This window comes from Sphaeramia orbicularis, chromosome 17 (genome assembly GCF_902148855.1).
Source record: "Sphaeramia orbicularis chromosome 17, fSphaOr1.1, whole genome shotgun sequence".
In the NCBI taxonomy this organism is placed as follows: Eukaryota; Metazoa; Chordata; class Actinopteri; order Kurtiformes; family Apogonidae; genus Sphaeramia; species Sphaeramia orbicularis.
In genome coordinates, this window is record NC_043973.1 from 42,604,542 (window position 1) to 42,618,358 (window position 13,817).

Here is a 13,817-nt window from a genome sequence, read left to right on the forward strand (position 1 = left end):
CACAGTTTGTCATAACTGTTTTTATATGTTTTAGCTGTGTTTATGTTTTGTTTCTGTTTTTATTCATGTCTTTTTTTGGATTCTGTGACTCAGGGAAATGCACAGGAATTCCAGTGTACCTATACTGCGATGTATCAGTGCAAATGGCAAATAAAGTCTATTCTAAACAAACAAAAAAAGTGAACAATAAAAAAAAAAAAAAATTAACAAAAAAATGTCCCCTGAAATGTGTAAATATAATCACAAGTCTTTGTTTACAGTATTGTACAGAAAGTTTTCTTAGAGTAAATTCTTTAGCAAGTTTTTTAGAGTATCTGTACAAACCTTAATGTAAACTTGGTTACTAACCCACCTGTTTAGGTTTGTCTGTTTTTCTGTCTTCTTGTGCTGTATGTAAAGCTGCTGAATACATACATTTCTACTGGGATTAATAAAATATCTATCTATCTATCTATCTATCTATCTATCTATAGAATGAAAGTAATAACCATGAAAGTAAAAAAAAATTCAAAATATGAACAAACCCCGAACTATTAAAAATAAACAATTAGCAAAAAAATACTAAATTAGTAAACAAAAAAGTAAATTAATTTTGAAAAAAAAACTAAAAACTAAATATCTATCGATCTATAGAATGAAAGTAATAACCATGAAAGTTTAAAAAAAATTCTAAATATTAACAAACAAAAAAAACAAACTATTACAAATAAACAATTAGCAAAAAAAACACTAAATTAGTAAACAAAAAAGTAAATGAATTTTTAAAAAAAAACAACTAAATATCTATCAATCTATCGATCTATAGAATGAAAGTAATAACCATGAAAGTTAAAAAAAATTCTAAATATTAACAAACAAAAAAAGAAACTACTAAAAATAAACAATTAGCAAAAAAATACTAAATTAGTAAACAAAATAGTAAATTAATTTTGAAAAAAAAAACTATCTATCTACATATATACATATATATATATATATATATATATATATGTATAGAGTGAAAGTAATAACCATGAAAGTAAGAAAAATATTCAAAATATTGACAAACAAAAAAACCCGCACTATTAAAAATAAACAATTAGCAAAAAAAACTAAATTAGTAAAAAAAGTACATTAATTTTGAAAATACAAAAAACTAAATTGACAAATATCTATCTATCTATCTATCTATCTATCTATCTATCTATCTATCTATCTAAAGAATTAAAGTAATAACCATGAATGTCAAAAAATACATTCAAAATGCTAAACAAACAAAAAACAATAAAAAATAAACAATTAGCAAAAAAATACTAAATTAATAAACAAAAAAGTAAATAAATTTTGTAAACAGACAAACAGCTCCTACAATACCTAAAACCTTTCTAATCATATGATTGTTTTCATCCTTTGTTAGTCGTGGATCATCACTTTTTAACTGAGATGCTTCACTCTGGGTCCCCCTAGCGGATATTTTTTATCACATTCACACACAAACAAAAAAAAAAAAAAAAAAAACGTGCTTCCTTTCTATTGTGAGACTTGGCTGATCTGAACATACACCGGTTTGCAGTTTGTTTTGGTTTTATGGTGATGGAGGATAAAAGAGGTGGGACTGTATTTATTTGAATGTTCTCCTCTTGCGCACTGAGGAGATGCGTTCACAACCATAGACGCACCATAGGACGATCAGCTGTGTATGGTGGTCGACCCCACTCAAGGACGCGCCCCCCAAATACGAGAGAGAGAGAGAGAGAGAGAGAGAGAGAGAGAGAGAGAGAGAGAGAGAGAGAGAGAGAGAGAGCTGCAGGTATTAACCGGAGGTGGGGGGGGGGAGCGCAGTCGCTGCTGGCCGCTGGGACTCCAGAGGGACAGGAGGGGATGTGTTGTGCTGATGGCTTTCTTTCTTCCTCCCATAACAAGTCGTCTTTTATTCCAAACGGAGACGCAAGTGTAGCCTCTCTCCTCCTCTTCCATGCTCTGCACCTCTCCTGCCCCTCCTCACCAAAAAAAAAGGGCATTTTTACGCACAGGAGTAAGACGCAAATAACATGATGTTTAAAGAAATGTGGTGCGTGTCTTTTGTGCGCCGTCTGTTTGTGCCGTTGTGAATGTGACGCCGGGGTCTGCAGCCTGCACAGATGACTTATACCAGGAGGAAAAGACGGCTTTAACTCCAGCACTTGTTTTATAAAGAGAAGACTCACTGATAACCATGGCTGACCAGGTAAGTCTACTCAGATTGCTTTCTCTCTCTCTCTTTCCTTTTTTTGCGCAATAAGCTTTCAGGGTTTTTACCTCCACAAACACACACCAGGTAGGATGCACACTCCCTTTTAGGACTTGCATGGGATTTCATGAGTGTTTTGTTGCAGCCAATAATACTTGGATTCCTCCATCTCACTAGGTTTGTCACAGACTAGTACAGTGATTTTCAACCATGGGGTTGCCTGGAATTCAAATGGGGTCGCCTGAAATTTCTAATAATTGATAAAAAAAAATTACTAATAAAAATATATGGTGAGTTGACAGAGACAATCCCAATACATAACAGACATGACAAACTGTGAAGCTGAAACTGCAGCACTGTGGTTCTGTTTATCTGTCAAATGTTCATTGTGGTCGGTTTCAGACGCTGCAGCTCTTTGATAATTTATAGTTTGAGTTCTTGTTTGTTCAGTATTAATTGTCAGCCTTGTAAATACAAGCTGGACCGACTGTACATATCGTGACCAAGGAAAATAAAATTCTCACTTTGTGCAGTAATCTACACCTGGCTTTACTGCCTCCGTTCATAATAATATACATTATATACAGGGGTTGGACAAAATAATGGAAACACCTTCACCTCAAGATGATAATGCCCCAATCCATACAGCTAGAATTGTTCAAGAATGGCATGAGGAACATTCTAATGAAGTTGAGCATCTCGTATGGCCGGCACAGTCCCCAGACCTCAACATTATTGAGCATTTATGGTCAGTTTTAGAGATTCAAGTAAGACGTCGATTTCCACCGCCATCGTCTCTAAAAGAGTTGGAGGGTATTCTAACTGAAGAATGGCTTAAAATTCCTTTGGAAAGAATTCACAAGTTGTATGAATCAATACCTCGGAGAATTGAGGCTGTAATTGCCGCAAAAGGCGGACCTACACCATATTAAATTATATTTTGTTGATTTTTTAAGGTGTTTCCATTATTTTGTCCAACCCCTGTAGACTAAATGTCGACTAAAATTAATGTTTATTTGCAACATATTACAGCAAACTATTATATGATCAAAAACAAATTAGTTTTAGCAAAAAAAAAAAATGTCTGGGGTCACCAGAAATTTGTGATGTTAAAATGGGGTCAAGAGCCAAAAAAAGGTTGGGAACCACTGTTTTATTGGTCTTTCTGAACAGCCCAATTTTATTTTTATTTATTTTTTTTTCAAATATCAATCTCCATGTTTGATTTTCAATTTTGTAACATATTTGATACATGCTCAAAAAAAAAAAAAAAAAAAAAAAAAAAAAAAAAGACTTACTAAAGTGGCAAGGTTTCACTGTAAAAGGATCAGTGTTATTCCAATGCAAACTTTGGTGCTGCTGGTGGATCTACACCCCAGGTGAGCCTCTAAATAAGACCCTCTTTCCTCCTCATTTCAGTTTAACCCCTTGAACACTGGTTTCAGATGTTTGTGGTGCAAGATTTTATCAGTTTGAGAAAGAATAGACTGTGCCATCTATCTATCTATCTGTAGAATGAAAGTAATAACCATGAAAGTAAAAAAAAAAAAATATATATATATATATATATTCTAAATAACAAATAAAAAACAAAAACAAAAAATTATCAAAAAATACTAAATTAGTAAACAAAAAAATTTATTAAAAAAATAGACAAATATCTATCTATCTATCTATCTATCTATCTATCTATCTATCTATCTATCTATCTATCTATCTATCTATCTATCTATCTATCTAAAGAATGAAAGTAATAACCATGATAGTCAAAAAATATATTCTAAATATTAAACAAAGAAAAAAAAACAAAGAAAAAAGTAAACAATTAGCAAAATACTAAATTAGTAAACAAAAAAGGAAATTAATTAGTGTTTTGAGTGTTTTGTTGCAGCCAATAATACTGTACTTAGATTCCTCATCTCACTAGGTTTGTCACAGACTAGTACAGTGTTTTTCAACCTTGGGGTCGGGACCCAAGTGGGGTCGCCTGGAATTCAAATGGGGTCGCCTGAAATTTCTAATAATTGATTATAAAAAAAAAAAAAAGACAAAAAAAAAAAAGAAAGAAAACTTACTAATAAAAAATATATGGTGAGTTGACAGAGACAATCCCAATACATAACAGACATGACAAACTGTGAAGCTGAAACTGCAGCACTGTGGTTCTGTTTATCTGTCAAATGTTCATTGTGGTCGGTTTCAGATGCTGCAGCTCTTCATAATTTATAGTTTGAGTTCTTGTTTGTTCAGTATTAATTGTCAACCTTGTAAATCCAAGCTGGACTGACTGTACATATCCTGACCAAGGAAAAGAAAATTCCCACTTTGTGCAGTAATCTACACCTGGATTTACTGCCTCCATCCATAATAATATACATTATATAGACTAAATGTTGTCTAAAATTGACATTTATTTGCAACATATTACAGCAAACTATTACATGATCAAAAACAAATTAGCTTTAGCAAAAAAAATGTCTGGGGTCACCAGAAAGTTGTGATGTTAAAATAGGGTCAAGAGCCAAAAAAGGTTGGGAACCAGTGGACTAGTATTTTTGTGCATCTTTCTCACCACCCTCTCCATTCATTTACGATCGAATTGGCTTGAATTTTCTATCATACTCAATAATATTCCCAAATACCTTCTGTCATAACCCATAAAGACCCAAACATCCACCAGCAACCAAAAGCATTGACTGATATAGAATGTTTAATAACTGCTGATCCATTAATCTTATCAAATAACTGATGTAAAATACAGTTTGCCATCTATTCATGACCCATTTGGACATTAAAAGGCTCCATAGTGAACATGGAAACACCATCATCTTCTACAACATTGATTCACCAGTAAAACCCATGGAGCTGGATCAATGACAGTGGATGGAGACACTTATTTTATGTTCTGTTAATGATATATTTGGCAGAAAACATCACTTTTTCTTCCATTTTCTCTGTTTCTGTTTTAATAACCTTTGAATTTACTCTAAGCTTTAATGTACATCTACATGGTCGGTGAATTAGATATCGGAAAATACATGATTTTCACTGAAAAAATGCAAAATACCGCAGGATAGTGTTATAATAAATGGTGATAAATCACTTTGAAAAGGTGAAATAGTGGAACACTCACAAAAGTATCCCCTGGGTCTTTATGGGTTAAGATAAAGATTGTCCCGTTCAACATATTTTAAAGTAAATTCACATGAAATGTTTTGCAAAAAAAACCCATCTTTTTCTTCAGTTTTCTCTATTTTGGATATAATACCCCTCAACTTTAACCTGAGCATCTACATAATCAGAACATTAAATACAGGAAAATAGCTGATTTTCATTTAAAAATGCAAAATACAGAGCATAATATTAGAATTAATGGTGATAAATCACTTAAGAAAGGTTCAAAATAGAGAAAAAATTAATTTGGGAACAGCCCCAGAAGTAACACTGGGTCTTTATGGGTTAAATTCTGACCTGAAGTACTTTTGTGATGATTGGAGGGTTCAATGTGATGCCTCAGTAAGTGTGTAATTATAACAGATTTACAATTCTTAAAGGTGGTCGATCCATTGATCCCTTTTTCATTATCCTCTAAGACACTTTTTCTTCTATTTTCTCTGTTTCTGTTTTAATAACCTTTGAATTTACTCTAAGCTTTAATGAACGTCTACATGGTCGGTGAATTAGATATAGGAAAATACATGATTTTCACTGAAAAAATGCAAAATACCGCAGGATAGTGTTATGATAAATGGTGATAAATCACTTTAGAAAGGTGAACTAGAGGAACAGTCACAAAAGTGTCCCCTGGGTCTTTATGGGTTAAGATAAAGATTGTCTCGTTCAACATATTTAAAGTAAATTTACATGAAATGTCCTCTGGTTCATCGTCTGGATGGATAAAATAATCTTTTTCTTCAGTTTTCTCTATTTTTGATGTAATAACCCTCAACTGTAATCTGAGGTTCTATATAATTAGTACATTAAATACAGAAAAATACCTGATTTTCAATTAAAAATGCAAAATACAGAGCATAATATTAGAATATTATAATCTGGTGATAAATCACTTAAGAAAGATTAAAAAAAAAGAGAAAGATTACATTTGGGAGCAGCCCCAGAAGTAACACTGGGTCTTTATGGGTTAAACTCAGACCTGATGTACTTTTGTGATGGTTGGAGGGTTCAATGGGATGCCTCAGTAAGTGTGTAATTATAACGGATTTACAATTCTTAAAGGTGGTCGATCCATTGATCCCTTTTTTCGTTATCCTCTTAGACACTCTAAACGGAATAGTAATGAACTACACATGAACCACCATTTGGATGGATGAAAAGTACACCAGACAGAACCAGGCTGCAGCTGGCATGGAGGCAGCGGTCGTATAATTGGTGTGTAAAGGCAGAAGAATAAAAACATAGCCTGTAGTAATTAATTTTGTATTAAGCGCAGTTGTTTGCCCTAGTTTCTCAAAAGCCTGGCGAGAGAAAGAGATTAACCCCTGACACACCGGCTCAGCCCTGCGGTCAAGAGTTTCCTGTCTGTGCATGTGCAGCTCCCCCTCCCCCCCTCCGCAACAATGCAGACCATGCTTAATTGATTAGCTCTTTCACTTAACCTAATTGAGCTACCTGAAACCATGTGAATGAAGAAGTGTGTATCAGAGCATGTGTATATTACCAGAGCCACACCTCACATGTGTAATGATAAAACACACCACACTCCATCAAACACTACTGCACCTGCCCATACGTGTAATGTGATGTAGTAGTTCATAGTGATGCACATTAAGTATGCAAGTGCATCACAGCATCCCACTGCACTATGTTAACCCCGTAAAGACTGAACCATTAAATCATGGACAGAAAATTCCAGTTCTTTGTAACTGGAGCCTTTATTGCAGTGTTTTTCAACCTTGGGGTCGGGACCCCCACGTGGGGTCGTCTGAAATTTCTAGTAATTGATAAAAATAAAAAAAAAAACTAACAAAAGAAAACCAAACTTACTAATAAAAAATATATGGTGAGTTGACAGAGACCATCCCAATCCATAAAAGACATGACAAACTGCGAGTCTGAAACTGCAGCACTGTGGTTCTGTTTATCTGTCAAATGTTCATTGTGGTCGGTTTCAGATGCTGCAGCTCTTTCATAATTCACAGTTTGAGTTCTTGTTTGTTCAGTATTAATTGTCAGCCTTGGAAATCCAAGCTGGACCGACTGTACATATCCTGACCAAGGAAAAGAAAATTCTCACTTTGTGCAGTAATCTACACCTGGCTTTTCTGCCTCCGTCCATAATAATATACATTATATAGACTAAATGTCGACTAAAATTAATATTTATTTGCAACATAGTATAGCAAACTATTACATGATCAAAAACAAATTAATTTTAACAAAAAAATGTCTGGGGTCACCAGAAATTTGTGATGTTAAAATGGGGTCACAAGCCAAAAAAGGTTGGGAACCACTGTTTTATTGGTCCCTCTGAACAGCCCAGTTTTTTTTTTTTCACATATCAATCTTCATGTATGAGTTTCGATTTTGTATCATATTTGATACATCAGGTCTCAATGCTCAAATATTATTTTTGAACAAACAAAAACGTAATATAACACAAACATGTCTAAAAAATTGGTAATTCCTTTTCAAAATTGGCAGTTCTGCCTCCTTCCTCATTAATGACAGTCTTGTAGTGTGACTGGAAAGGCCTCTGGTGAACAAATTCCTCCCCCCTGGTGGATTATCTGTGTATTGCACGTATCTAATTGTATACATCGGGTTTTTTAAGAAAAAAAATATCACACTGATCATGTAGAGGGCTTCAAAACTCGTGTTAAATATGATAAGTTTGGCATTATAGGGTTAACATATGAAACGAAAAACAAGCTTAACCCATAAAGACCCAAACATCCACTGTCATCTACTGATCTAAACTGTTCATCCATTAATCCTATCAGTACATGTAAATAATTAGTGTAAAATGTAATCTTTTCATGGTCATCAGATATGACCCATTTGGACGTTCAGAGTTACCATGGAAACACCATCATCTTCTACAACATTGATTCACAAGTAAAACCCATGGAGTTGGATCAATGACAGTGGATGGAGACACTTGGTTTATGTTCAGTTAATGATAGATTTTGCTGAAAAAGTCACTTTTTCTTCAGTTTTCTGTATTTTTTGCATAATAACCCTCAACTTTAATCTGATCTTTTATGAACATCTACATGATTAGTAAATTAAATGTTAAGAAAAATGAAAAAAAAAAAAAAAAACACAAAATACAGAGGATAATATTACAATAAATGGTGATAAATAGAGAAAATATAGTTTAATATAGAGAAAAATTCATTTGGGAACTACCACAACTGGGTCCTTATGGGTTAGGTTAAGTTAATGATGTATTTTAGTGAAAATCTCACTATTTCTTTATTTTTTTTCTATTTTGATATAATAACCTTTGAATTTATTGTGAGGTGTTATGAACGTCTACATGATCAGTCAATAAAACATAGGAAAATAGATGATTTCCACTGGAAAAAATGCAAAATTCAGAGGATAATAGTATAATAAATGGTGACAAATCACTTAGGAAAGGTTAAATAGCGAGAAAAATTCCTTTGGTAACTGCCACAAAAGTCACACTGGGTTCTTATGGGTTAATATCTCGACTACAATATCAAACCTTATGTAATGTATAAATTAACAAAAACAAAGACCCCTACCTGCTGAGTCGTGTTCAAGAACATTATCATTATTGTCAGACTCCACAGGAAGACAGAGTTTGTTTGTTTTGTGTCATAGACTAAGCATGGAGACAATGTGGAGACAGGATCAGGGTTTTATTTACACAAATAATATATGAAAAAACAATGGAAACTAAGAATGAAATAACTAGACCTAGAGTATAGGAACCATACCAGAGGATGTTGAATGTGGAAAAACTGATCTTACATTTATAGTCATATACAGTCGCAGAAAAAATTATTAGATCACCCTTGTTTTCTTCAGTTTCTTGTTCAATTTTAATGCCTGGTACAACTAAAGGTACATTTGTTTGGACAAATATAATGATAACAACAAAAATAGCTCATAGTAGTTTAATTTAAGAGCTGATACCTATCCATTTTCCATGGTTTTCTTGATAATAACCACCCTATTGGTCTCGTTTTGACAATAATATACTGTACCATGAGAGCAATTTTTAACAATTATTTAACCCTATATATGGCACTCAGATAAATACTCTGCAATTCAAAATTTCTAACTTAGTGTGTTATTGGAGGACATAACAATACTTAATTACTTATGGAAATTGTGATTTTTTAAATTGTTATATAGAAAATCAAGGTCAAAAAAGTTACCGTATTTGGTTCCATACCCATAAGAGGCAAAAAAAAAAAAAAAAAAAATCCAAAAAGTAAATATAAAAAATACAAGAAAACACATGTAAGGTGAAAGGAACATGTATTTTAGAACATTACAACAACATACAGTCACAGAAAAAATTATTAGACCACCCTTGTTTTCTTCAGTTTTTTGTTCAATTTTAATGCCTGGTACAACTAAAGGTACATTTATTTGGACAAATATAATGATAACAACAAAAATAGCTCATAGTAGTTTAATTTCAGACTTGATATCTATCCATTTTTCATGGTTTTCTTGGTAATAACCAAAATCACTTCAGTTCTTACATCAATATCTATGGCATTGTACTGACAAAAACAGTGTTTTTAGACGTTCCATGTTTTCTTTTCTGTCTATTTTAGTCACATGATACACACAGGAGTTAGTACTGGATTGCATAACCATTGTTTTTGATGACTTTTGATGGTCTAGTCATTTTTTTCCACGACTGTATGTATACAGAGGCCTGACCATATGAAATGTACATGTAAATAAATACAATACAATACGAAGAAAACACAAGATGGACACTAACTGCAACTAAATCCAAGGCATTAATAGTGCATGGTTTAGTCTGGTGACCACACCCGACTAACCTGTGTGTCAGCGATCAGAGCCAGCTCACTGAAGCTGAAAGGGAGGTTTAGTTTTCTGTTTTTGCTCACGCCACTCCTGTCTGTGCAAATGGAACGGACGCAGTCTTTCGTAAAATGTCCTCCATTTATGTTGATTTCTTTTGTCTAGATGATTATGAGTTGTGCCTCTGATACTTTTTTTTTTTTTTTTTTTTTTTTGCTGCTGTTGTTGTTGTTGTTGTTGTGGCAGATTTTAATTTGCCAAGTCTGGGAGAGAAAACAGAATGTTTTGTTTGGCACCTAGCTGTGGTTTTTGTAATGAAATGTCTTGATAGCTGTTAGTTTGTTTTAGTGTACTGTAAGCCCACGAGGACAGGGATCCTTCTGCAGGATACAAAGCAAGAGAATCACTATACCTTACTATACAATACTATACTATACTATACTATACTATACTATAATGTAGTATATGATACTACTGTATATACTGGCACTGTCTCCTCAAGGTCAATCCATGTTTGAACTAGAGCCTTCCCTCATGGTTTTTGCATTTTATTACTTACTGCTATTTTTTTTAAAACTCTCTTTATTAGATTTTCACACTTTTAGAACACATTCAACAGATAATGTAAACATCACATGTTCTACATGAACATACTTTAACTGCACATCATCCTTCACTCAAATTTAAATGATATCTCGATTAACCCATTAGGACCCAGTGTGACTTTTGTGTCATTTCCCAAATGAATTTTTCTCTCTATTTAACCTTTCCTAAGTGATTTATCATCATTTATTACAATATTATCCTCTATATTTTGCATTTTTTCCAGTGGAAATCATTTGTTTTCCTATGTTTTACTGACTGATCATGTAGATGTTCTTAACACCTCACAGTAAATGCAAAGGTTATTATATCAAAATAGAACAAAAATTAAGAAATGGTGAGTTTTTCAGTAAGATATATCATTAATTGAACTTAACCCATAAGGAAGTGTGACATTTGTGGTAGTCCCCAAATACATTTTTCTCTATATTTAACCCTCCTTAAGTGGTTTATCACCATTAATTGTAATGTTATCGCCTGTATTTTGTGTTTCTTTCAGTGAAAATCAAGTATTTTCCAACATTTAATTGACTAATCATGTAGATGTTCATAAAAGCTTAGAGTAAATTCAAAGGTTATTAAAACAGAAACAGAGAAAATAGAAGAAAAAGTGTCTTGGGGATAACGAAAAAAGGGATCAATGGATCGACCACCTTTAAGAATTGTAAATCCGTTATAATTACACACTTACTGAGGCATCACATTGAACCCTCGTTCAATTCTAACGTTGAGGATTATTATATCAAAAATGGAGAAAACTGAAGAAAAAGTGACTTTTTCAGCAAAATTTATCATTAACTGAACATAAACCAAGTGTCTCCATCCACTGTCCAAGGAAAATAAAATTCTCACTTTGTGCAGTAATCTACACCTGGCTTTTCTGCCTCCGTCTCTGATAATATAAATTACATAGACTAAATGTCGTCTAAAATTAATGTTTATTTGCAACATAGTATAGCAAACTTTTACGTGATCAAAAACAAATTACTTTTAGCAAAAAAAAAAAAAAAAAAGTCTCCATTTTGAATGTCCGGGGTCGCCAGAAATTTGTGACATTAAAATGGGGCCACGAGTCAAAAAAGGTTGGGAACCACTGTATTAGACCATCAAAAGTCATCAAAAACAATGGTTATGTAATCAAGTACTAACTCCCATGTGTATCATGTGACTAAAACGGACAGAAAAGAAAACATGGAATGCCTAAAAGCACTGTTTTTGTCACTACAATGCTATAGATATTGATGTAAGAACTGAAGGGATTTTGATTATTATGAAGAAAACCATGAAAAATGGATAGATATCAGCTCTGAAATTAAACTCTTATGAGCTATTTCTGTTGTTTTCATTATATTTATACCTTTAGGCATTAAAATGAACAAGAAATTGAAAAAAACAAGGGGTGGTCTTATAATTTTTTCCGCTACTGTAGACTCAGATTCCATAAGGGGGACACCCTACACACTATTATACTACACCACATCACTATTTTGTAGTGCTGAATGTGATTATATTATATTCTAATGTGCTCCTGTTATGTTATTATGTCTGCTCTCTTTAATTAACTGCTAATACTGTACTTAGCATCGCCACAGACGGGCGCTAGTCCACAGACACCCAGGGGTGCTGCCGGAGCTGCATTAATTGCTGTATTAATATTGATGAAGGTTGTCTCTGGTTGACCTGTGATGGTTATACGCACAGATTGGTATGGACGTGCACAGAACGACTCACTCTTTTCTCAGACAGAGCTATTGTTCTTGGGTAAACCTCAGAATTCCTTTATCGAGATCAAGACTTTGCACTTGTGACCCATTTTTGTGTGAATTTCTGCTGCATTCACTATGTTTGTACTGTACTATATAGAGCCACATGACCACTCTTATGCCCTCATTAAATCCAGCTGCATCCTCATTTCGTCAGTCCCTCCCATGCACTACTTCTATTCTAGCTTCTTTTTCTCTCTACGTGTGTCCTCATCACACCGCTGTCTTTTAATATTCCCTTATCTTACTGGTGTAGTCCATTGTATACGGTGTATACCTACTTATTTTTCAGTCGTCATTGTGTATACCCACTTCTAAATCCCCCCTCCCTATGTGCACCATTCAGTAGTATCTGAGCCAAATTGCAATTTTTTTCTCCTAGGATGGTGAAGCCATGACCCGCCCTCCTCTGCCTCTAATTGGCTAGTACTCGGTGCCTTCACTGATTAGATTGATTAACTTTAGGCATGAGGACTGATAAGCCAATCAGAGGCAGAGTAGGGTGGGTCATGCCGAGGAAAATATTGCTAACTAGAGCTGGGCCACCTCTGGAACCTGACTGGATACCTCAGGTGTCAGTGTCGCCCCAGTTGATTGACAGGTCACTGCATGTCTCGTTGAAAGATACGTGATAATTGGAAATGTGAAAAGGCAGAATAAACATATTTCAAGTGAGTGACATGTAGTGAGAGAACCTACTTTCATGGAATACATAATTCTGAGGTAAATTTTAAGGTGGTTTCAGAATGAGTCGCTGTTTTACACTACTGTCCATATGGCTGTGCATTTAGAGAAGAGATTTTGCCGCCAGTAGTTAAATTTTGTGAGTAGGTCAGTGTTTTTCAATCTTGGGGTCGGGACCCCACGTGGGGTTGCCTGGAATTCAAATAGGGTCGCCTGAAATTTCTAGTAATTGATAAAAATACAAAATAAAAACTTACTAATAAAAAATATTCGGTGAGTTGAGAGAGATGATCACAATCCGTAAGACGTGACAAACTGTGAAGCTGAAACTGAAGCACTGTGGTTCTGTTTATCTGTCAAATGTTCATTGTGGTCGGTTTCAGATGCTGCAGCTCTTTCATAATTCATAGTTTGAGTTCTTGTTTGTTCAGTATTAATTGTCAGTCTTGTAAATCCAAGCTGGACTGACTGTACATATCCTGACCAAGGAAAATAAAATTCTCACTTTGTGCAGTAATCTACACCTGGCTTTTCTGCCTCCGTCCATAATAATATACGTTGCA

General features: G+C 34.1%; 1 protein-coding gene across 2 annotated transcripts in view; it reads left to right on the plus strand.

The window, feature by feature from the left end:
• Positions 1–1,660: 1,660 nt before the first annotated feature.
• Positions 1,661–13,817, plus strand: part of rem2 (RAS (RAD and GEM)-like GTP binding 2) — a 59,143-nt gene continuing 46,986 nt past the window's right edge. Inside the window, exon 1 of one of the 2 annotated variants that reach the window (XM_030160690.1) lies at positions 1,661–2,206. Coding sequence is in view for 1 of the 2 variants with exons in the window: in XM_030160689.1 (XP_030016549.1) it covers positions 2,195–2,206 (12 nt within the window). In the remaining variant the exon portion in view is untranslated. The remainder of the gene's footprint in view (positions 2,207–13,817) is intronic. The other variant, XM_030160689.1, reaches the window with a different exon arrangement.